We start from the raw sequence: 10,000 nt of genomic DNA on the forward strand, positions 1-10,000 counted from the left end.
GAAGCGAGAGTGAGATCAAGATAAATATCTGAAGTGTGGTGTAACGCTGCAGCGAGCAGAGGGGGGCGAGCGGTATAAGACGCCGCCTTGAGCCTCCCGCAGCCAGTCTCGCGGCGACCCTGCACGCTCTCACGACCCCCGACCACGGACGGACCTGCCCAAGCGCCGCTGCCTCGCTGGTCACTCGCCGCTGTTCGTGACTCAACTTGTGCTCCCTGAGGAGGACTAACCCTCGACCGTTTGTAGTTATAGTGCACAGTTCGTGCTTAGAAGACTTAGAGTGTAGTGTGATGCATCAGGTGCTGCTGGTGCTACCCCTGCTGCTGCTGGCCCTGCTTGTGCCTGCTGCTTGCTTCCACGTGCCATCTCTCGAGTCCGTGACTGGCCGCGGCGGTCAGTCGCTTGAGGTGTCTCGGGATGCGGTAGCGGTCACGCCCCCAGACACCACGCTCGACACCTCCCGTCTTCGTCGCGCCCTCCGAGCGCTCCTTGACCTTAATGACGGAGAGCTGCAGGCGCTGATGGCGGGGGTGCCGCCCCACACCATGGCGCCCCGAATCGCCCCCTCGACCGCCTTCTTTCTGGCCGGCAGCCGAGCGTACTTGGAGCGCCTTCAGACGATCTTGTCAACCTCAGAAGACACGTCGTTCAGCCAGAGTACGTGGAACCCAAAGATCGCGCGGCGCCGCAAGAAGGGCCGCTCCAGCAGGTACGACGACGAAGACGACAGGAGCTCGGAAGTAACTGAGTCCGAGAACGACCCCGACAGCATCCTCGGGGCTCTGACGGAGCTCTCGGCCTACCTCGCCGGGGAAGGCGAAGCCGAAGACATTGTCGTCCAGGAGCGATCTCGGCGCTCGCACCACGGACGAGGGCGCAAGCATCAAACGCAATCACACACGTCGCGCCAATATGAAACCCATCATTATCTCTACTATCTCCGCTCAGGAAGTGAGTACTAAGCGGTTTCTAGTTTAAAGTCCAGAATAAAAAAGTATATATATGTATATAAATATATGTATATAAATGTATGTATACATATGTATATATATATATATATATATATATATATATATATATATATATATGTATATATATATGTATATATATGTATATATATGTATATATATATTATATATATATTATATATATATATATATATATATATATATACATATATTTATATATATATAATATATATATATATATATATATATATATATATATATATATATACAAACACATATATATACATACATATACATATACATATATATAATTATATATATACATATATATATATATATATATATATATATATATATATATATATATATATATATATATATATATATATATATATATATATATATATATATATATATATATATATATATATATATACACACATATATACATACATATATATATATATATATATATATATATATATATATATATATATATAACTCTCATAAAGAGGCGAGTAATACGAATTATAACGACGTAAAGTTCATATAAATCCCATTCAGAGGAAGGCATTAGCCACTCAATAGCTCCCAGCGTGTCATACTTCGAGGCCGCCCAGCGACAGGAGTGTGAAAGTGTCCCCTCCACTTGCGTCGGATGTCCACGTTTTTAATAACTCGCTTGTGCAGTCTTGCATAGCCTCATTGACGTATTTATCACCAGGAGTATGAACGCTGTGGAGTGATGGTTTGGGATGGATTATTAAGTGTGTGCGAGATTGTTTATGGAAGTTGTGAGATACGCTGGTGTCTCCCTGGCTCTCTCTCGAAATGTTAGAGGTGATTAGGGTTCTAGATATTCCGTTCCTCTGAGCCGATGTCCCGTAAGTTCGGATTCAGTAGTGGAAACGAAAACTGCGGTGCACTCATGCTTGTTTGCTAGTAACATGTATGTAAGTTTGTGTACCAAAAAAACACACTTACACGTGTAAGTATACCATCTCTCTTTCTCTCTCTCTCTTTCTTTCTTTTCCTCTCTCATTCTCTCTCTCTCTCTCTCTCTCTCTCTCTCTCTCTCTCTCTCTCTCTCTCTCTCTCTCTCTCTCTCTCTATATATATATATATATATATATATATATATATATATACATATATACATACATATATACATATATATATATATATATATATATATATATATATATATATATACACACACACATACACATACACACACACACACACACACACACACACACACACACACACACACACACACACACACACACACACACACACACACTGATGCAATACGGCTATTCACGAAAAATCTCTCCTCTTCGCACAAATGAGATGGACCGACACTAGAGAGTCTTTCCCCATGAGGATATCCCTCTCCTCCCCTCCTTACTCACCCCCACTCCCTTTATTCCTTTTCTCTACTCTTCTTCATCTTATTCTCATTCGCCACTCCCCTTCCCCTTACATCCTTCTATCTCTCCCTCCTATTCCTTCCGCTTACTTCTCTCCCTTTCCCCTCATCTACCTCTTACTCCTCTGCCTCTCCTCTTTCTTCCCCTTTCTTCACTCCCTTTCCTTTTCCTCTTCACTTCATCCCCCCTTCTTTCCTTCCTATTTCTTTTCCATACTCCACTCCCTTTCTATACTCTTCCTCTTACTCCTCTCCCTCTCTTCCCCTCCTCTTTCTTCCTCTTACTCCACTCTTCTCCCCCTCATCTATCCCTTATTCCTCTCTCACTTCCCCTCTTCTTCCTTTTCGCTTACTCCACTCCCTTTCCCCCCCTCTTCCCCTTACTCCTCTCCCTCTCTCCCCTTCCTCTTCTTTCCCCTTTACTCCACTCTCTTTCCCCTCATCTACCTCTTACTCTTCCCTCCCCGTCCCCTCCCTTCTCCCTGCTGCTGCGTCATCAGCTGGCCAGCTTCACCTGATAATAGTAATGACGGCAAATAGATTGATGTCTTCTCAGCTCTCGTTGCAATGGCGGAACTCGATCGTGTCCCATGACGTTTAAGTCACTGGGAGATGGGGAAGTTTATATCACTTGTTGTTCCTATTTTTTTGAATGGCTGTTTTAGTGGTTGAATTTAGAGCGATATTTTGGACAAGCAAGGCGGCTGTACACGGATGCAGATACACAAATATAGATGCACCACATGCAGGATGTCAGATACATGCATCAGACAAAAAAAAAAAAAAAAAAAAAAAAAACATATAACACACACAAAAAAAAAAAAAAAAATAAATCACACAGTCACACACACACAATCAGACACACACACACACACACAAACACTCACACAATCACAATCACACACACTTCAAAAACTCGGCCACAAATACACCCACCCTAACGAGGCAAGGCTGTCACCGCAGAGTGCCAGGCAAAGGGTGCCACACGCGACGGACAGTGACACAAGACTCGAAACAAAAGACGGCGGGGGTGTTCGTCCTTGCCTACGTACGGGGAATCTCATTCATTAAAGGCAGTGCCAACGTTCAACTTTATCGTCAGCAGGAACTCTTAAGAGCTGTCAGTGGTCCCCAAGCACGTTATTGCCTCTAGGTTGAACTTCTTTACAGAACCGCCAGTTGCACGAAAACATCGCCGTTGCTAGACAGGACCACCAAGCAACAACAGACAACTTAGTCATTAACATTATCTCACTGCTATCTCATTATTATCTCTTCTTGCGACACATGGATTACAAACAACGCGAGCTATCCTAGTTACTAACTAAAGGACAAACAAAGTTAAGAAACACTAAAAGACACTAAGAAGCTACCCTTAAGTATTTCAAGCAACTCAAACTATTCCGTTACTAACTAACCAGAGCGCAAACAAAACCGCTACCAAGTTCCCACAAACCATCGTTAAATATTCCAAACAACGCTAACCTTTCACTAAGAAATCGACCAAGACGATAACAAATCTAACAGTCTCTTTAAATATTTCAAACAGTATTTAAGTACCCCGTCACGAAAAGCGCTAACAGGACGTTTTAAAAAACGCTTATAAATCGCTACTTAACTCCCACAAACCGCTACCATCGCCATGACAGGACTGCATTAAGGATCTCCGTCTCCGCTACGCCCCGAAAATAAAAATGAACGATCACGCGAAGAGAGAATAAGAGAGAGAGAGCGAGAGAGCGAGAGAGAGAGAGAGAGAGAGAGAGAGAGAGAGAGAGAGAGAGAGAGAGAGAGAGAGAGAGAGAGAGAGAGAGAGAGAGAGAGAGAGAGAGAGAGAGAGAGAGAGAGAGAGAGAGAGAGAGAGAGAGAGAGAGGAGGGAGGGAGAGAGAGAGAAAGATAGAGATAAAGATAGAGATAAAGATAGAGATAGATATAGATAGACAGAGAGATAGATAGAGAGAGAGAGAGAGACAGAATCCCGAATTAATTTTTACCACTTTATGCTTTTGTATCGCCAGTTGGTTTTTTAGCTGCATTTGTGATGTTTTTATCTTTATTTCTGTTTTATGTTTCGTATTTTCGTGATTGAAGTTGCGTTTTAGGGGTTCGTGGCAGAGGGAAGAGTGGAGGGGGGTAGGGATAGGAAAGAGGAAGAGGGAGAGGAGAGATGGAGAGGCAAATTAATGTTTGAAGGAGAGAGAGAGAGAGAGAGAGAGAGAGAGAGAGAGAGAGAGAGAGAGAGAGAGAGAGAGAGAAAGCACACGAAAGAGAACAGAAAATAGTCAGAGAAAGAGGGGGAAAATAAGAGAAAAATAAAGAGTCCGGGAAAGAGAGGGAAGATAAGAGAAAAATAAAGAGAAGAAGACAGACTGGGGAGACAATTTTAAGGGCGGAAATCCCGTGCAACAAGTGTTGGCCTCACTAATGTCATTGAGAAACTATCTGAACTCTAAATATAAAGTCTATAGCATAGAGATATATGTTGCATGCACTGTGACTGTATTTATGCACGAATAGATGCATATGTCTTCGCGAAAGGTTAGAGACAAAGTCAATCGGGTTAAACCAATTCACTTTTTGCATTTATAAAGCATTATATTTCTTTATTTGATGAGGCTGTCTGCCATGTGAGGGCGAGAGGTGGGCGACGGAGGTTAATGGAGGTTGGGAAGGGAAAAGAGGAGGTGGGTGGGAGGGGAAGGGGAGGGAGAGAGAAAAGAGGAGAAGAATAAAGGCAAGAGGTGCGTGACAGAAGATGGGGGGGGGGGGGAGAATGGTAGGTTCTGAGAGGGGGGAGGAAGGGGAAAAGCGAGATAGGAGGAGGAGGGAGGGGGAGGGGGTAGTGTTAGGGAGGGTAAGGGAAGGGAGGCAGGGGAAAGGAAGGGGCGATGGGGAGGGGAAGGGGGAGAGAAGAGATGATGGGGAGGGCGAAGGAACGGAGGGGATGAAGAGAGTGGAAGGGAGGGGGGGGGAGTGGCGAGAGGGGGAAGGAGTGGAGGGGGGAGGAGGGGAGGGAGGGGGATGCAGTCAATAGTCAGCAGTCAATAAAGTTGCAGCAACGGGAGCTGTGCGGGGGCGGATGTTATGAGGGATGTTATGCCCTTCTCGCTCGCGCGACTTTACCTCTCTCTCTCTCTCTCTCTCTCTCATTCTCTCTCTCTCTCTCTCTTTCTCCCCCCCACCTCTCTCTCCTATCTGTCTCTCACTCCGCCTCACGCGTGTCATTGATCACTTCACGGAGGTTGTCTTGGCCGTATCATTATTGCATTTGCTTCTTAAAATGTCCCTCTGGCGGCCATTCCACAATTTAATATTCGGTTAAAAAAGAAAATACCTTGATATCAGTTGTCGGCCTGGACGCATTCAACTCATTCAGAAGCTCACATTTCTTTCCCATTACGAAATCGCGCACTGGGAAAGTGTGGGACAAATGAGAGTGAGCGAGAGTAAGAGTGGGAGTAAAATTGAGAGAAAGTGTGAGTATGATTGTTTGTGAGTGAGATTGAGAGTAAGAGTGAGAGCGAAAGTAAGAGTGAAAGTGAGAGTTAGAGAGAGTGAGAGTGAGAGTGAGAGTGAGAGTGAGAGTGAGAGAGAGAGAGTGAGAGAGTGAGAGAGTGAGAGAGTAAAAGAGTGAGAGAGAGAGAGAGAGAGAGAGAGAGAGAGCGAGAGAGAACAAGCGAGAGACAGAGGAAATGAAAAACAAAGTACAAACAAAAAAACAAGCAAACCAACCAAACAAACAAAAACAAAGAAAAAAAAAAAAGTCATCCGGAAGACGATGCCACGTTATGTGTATCATTGATTCCCTATTCTTAGTGAGCTCCAAGTCGGTTGCTGAGGTATCGGGCGAGAGTGTCCTGGGTCGGAGTATCGGGCGGTTAGTTCACAGATACGTGGAGCATCAGCGGGACTCTTTTGTTGCGAGGGACCCGTCACGGAGACACTACTAATCGAGCATCCCACCCACGCTCCAGGGCTAGGAGGAGAGGGGGGAGGGGGAGGTGGGGGAGGAGGGGGGAAGTGGGGGAGGAGGGGGGAGGGAGGAAGTGGGGGAGGAGGGGGGAAGGGAAGGGAAGGGGAGAGGGGGGAAGGGAAGGGGGGAGGGGGAAGGGAGGAAGGGGGAGGTAGAGGAGATGGAGGTGGGGGAAGGTGATGGTGATGATAGGAAGAGGAAGAAAAGGATGAAGAAGAAATAGGCAATGACGAGGAGAAGGAAGAAGAGGGAAAGGAGGAGAATGAGAAATTGGACAAGAAGAGGAGGGGGACGAAGATGAGAAAAAGACAAGAAAGACCAATAGGACAAGAAGAAGATGAGGACAGAAGGGGGGTGGGGGGAGGAGGAAGAAGGGGAGGAAGAGGAGGAGGAGGAAGAGGAAGAGGAGGAAGAGGCGGTCCCAGCGCGCCTGCAATACCTAGCGCTGCAGCTAATGGACACGCGCCACTCTGACTTATGAGGCGCCGCGTGAGGCATTGTAGGATTCCGTGGGATTCGTGACGTCATTATTTCGATCGTCCAACCCAGCCTGAAGTCTCTTCTCACGTCCTGCTCAGACTGACATGACGCGCAACTCTCCCGGGCACTTCACCCACGCCGTCAAGAGGTGATCGGTATTCATGCTCGGGCTCGGAGCCTGTCAAGAGGTAATCGTTCTGGAATCGTACTCGAGTCCTAAAGCTGCCAAGAGATGATCGGTATTCCTTGCTCGGCTCTAATGTTGTCAAAAGTTAATCGTTCTGTAATCATACACGGGTCCTAAGGCTGTCAAGAGGTGATCGGTATTCGGAGTCTGACTTTAAAGCTGTCAATAAGTGATTATACTCAGGCTCTAAAGCTATTAAGAGTTTGTCAGTGTTCACACCAAGGCTCTACAGCTGTCAAGAGGTGATCAAGAAGCTGAGATTTGTATTTCCCCAGCGTATACTGGGAACTAGGGAAAAACAGGAACAACATCAAATAGCAATAGTAAAAAAAACGATAAAAACACAGATATTAGAGAGCAAAGTTTCCATTTTACAGTAGCATAAAAATCTAAACAATCATAACATGATAATGATAACAGACTGGCAATGAAGCTTGAGATAATAACAACGAAAACAAACAAACAAGGAAAAAAAAACGAAATAAATATTTCCATAATACATTACCACACAATTTTTACGTAGTGAGGCGCAGGTGCCAAGACGTCTAGCTGCCTCGAAATGCCTACGTGATCGTCGTCACACCTTATCTCCTCCATAGCCGGTCATCAGCTGATTGGTTCTCCTTCCCCACTGATAGCCCTGCTTGCCTACCTCTAATCCCTGCCTCTGCCTCACAGCAATCAATCTTAGGTAATAGGGACGTGTGATCGGGGGGTGGGGTTAGGGGTGGGGGTGGGGGTGGGGGAATTATTAATTTCCTCATGCTTATGTGCATGTTTTATCGACCCAGTTTCGTTATTGTTTTATTGATGTTTCGTTTATTGTTACTATTATTATCATTATTGTCATTATTATCATTTTCATTCTTATCCTTTTAATCTTCATCATCATTATTATTATTATCATTATATTTACCAATAGTAATATTGTTATCATTATTATCATTACTATCTATATTATTATTATAATCACCGTCATGATTACTATTGTCATTATTGTTTTCATTACTATTACAAGTACTACTAATGATAATGATTAAGTTATCATCATTACTATTATCATAATTGATATTACTACTTCTGCCATCAATGCTTATCATAATTAGGTTAATGCCAGGAATGAGCGATCTATTCATAGATCAGCTAGCTAAGCGCTCCGTGGAGGCGGAACTAACAGTCTTGTTTTGCTTCCTGTGCAGAGTGTCCCGCGGCCGCCGACGGTCACCCCAAGATGTTCTGCCCGTCGCCCTCGGAGCAGGGCGAGTGGCGCTGCATTGAGGACTTGGATTTGTGTGACGGCACGCCCCAGTGCCCCGGCAAGGAGGATGAAGCGCCCACGCACTGCCTCTTCCATAACGCCGTAAGTGCCTTTGTCTTGCAAGCTTGCATACGCTCACTTACATGTAGATACACAGGCAGAAATGCATCAACGCATGTTCAGACATGGCGACATCTAAACATACACATACATTCATACGCACACGCACACACACATGCATATGTACATGCGCATGCACATGCACATGCACATGCCCATACCCATGCACACGCGCACGCGCACGCGCACGCACACGCACACGCACACGCACACACACACACACACACACACACACACACACACACACACACACACACACACACACACAGCATTCCATTCATCTGCTGAGTTGGTCAAATAAGGAAATAACGCTTCACCCGATTGAATTCTCCATCTAATGGTCTCGAAATGGCTTCGCGTTCCAGATGCGGATGCACCTGGACGAGTTGACGAAGGTTGTGATGTTCAAGCTGGCGTGAAAAGCTGTTTCTCTCATCACGGAAAGAATTCAGGTCGAGGAACACCGAGGGCGGGAAGGACTCGCACAGCCGTGCCCTCCTCCTCCTCCGGCGTCGTCGCGAGGGCCGGCCTGGCGCCCCGGCCATGCCCCGCGACGCCCACTCTCTCCAGCGGCGAGGCGACGGCGTCACTCAAGTATTCGGCCGCGCCCGAGAGTCGCCGCTCTGACCTGCGTAGCGGAGTGAGCGGCCGGCCATTGCGTAGCGGAGGTGTCGCACTCCGGCGTCGTGGTCGTGGGGCCCTCGTCACCCTCGGCCGACCCACCCCTGTTCTCCGAGGCCCACCACGCCGGGGCCACACGACGCTCCTTCCCTGCGGCACGTCTCATCACCATCATCTCTCCGTCGGTTTGCCCGAAAGAAACGCTTCTTCCACTTCTCCAAGACGCTTCAAGGCGGCGGCGCCCCTCGCGGCTCCCTCTGGACAGGGTTTCTTCCGGCGAATCCCCCTCCGAGTTTTTCCCTCGTGCTTTGTTTTCCCTCCTTCTTCTCTCCTCTCTGCGGCCCCTCGCCCGTTCAGTCTGCCAGGAAAGGCCAGACGGAACCGACTCTTGTTCTAGCACATCCTAAGTAGCCTCGAGGTTGTCGAAGCACCCGACCCTTAGTGACGCGACCCAAGACAGAGATCTAAGCGAGGTGGTAAGGTCTGGCCTGGGTGCTCACGTAGTAGGGGAGGCCGATGTAACTTTATTTTTGTACACATAAATGCACTTCAAGAATTTTATACCAACTTCCTTTTTTATGCTTGCAGCATTGCAAACTTGTAGGGTCTGTAAATATTTTACTTAATATTTTGATATTTTAACTTATTTCTAATTTATTTATACATAATTATAAGAATAGTTTATGTTTTTTACAATTAATTTATGTCATGTACTTATTATATAAGACCAATAAATTATTATATGTGAACTTTTTATCAATTCTAAACATAATATATATACATAAATATACATATATATATATCTCCATCATCAAGCGTGCCTGGGATAAGAGTGGTCGTTGTGTGAATTGAGAGAATGTTATTCGTGTTGCATCGTCTTTCAGACATATGTTAGATAGGACAATCTTATCTCCATAATGGACCATTCACTTGGCCTCAATTTAAGGAAAAAACACTGGT

General features: G+C 45.8%; 1 protein-coding gene across 1 annotated transcript; it reads left to right on the forward strand.

Moving 5' to 3' along the window:
* Nucleotides 1-104: 104 nt before the first annotated feature.
* On the forward strand, nt 105-9,789 carry LOC122263027 (uncharacterized). Its single transcript, XM_043031315.2, has 3 exons — nt 105-951; nt 8,241-8,401; nt 8,785-9,789. The coding sequence occupies exons 1-3, from the start codon at nt 291-293 to the stop codon at nt 8,836-8,838; spliced, it is 876 nt and encodes a 291-aa protein (XP_042887249.1). The 5' UTR covers nt 105-290; the 3' UTR covers nt 8,839-9,789.
* Nucleotides 9,790-10,000: the final 211 nt, after the last annotated feature.

The sequence above is a fragment of the Penaeus japonicus genome, unplaced genomic scaffold (genome assembly GCF_977035675.1).
Source record: "Penaeus japonicus unplaced genomic scaffold, GWHDUDI00000001_assembly GWHDUDI00000020, whole genome shotgun sequence".
Taxonomy (NCBI): Eukaryota; Metazoa; Arthropoda; class Malacostraca; order Decapoda; family Penaeidae; genus Penaeus; species Penaeus japonicus.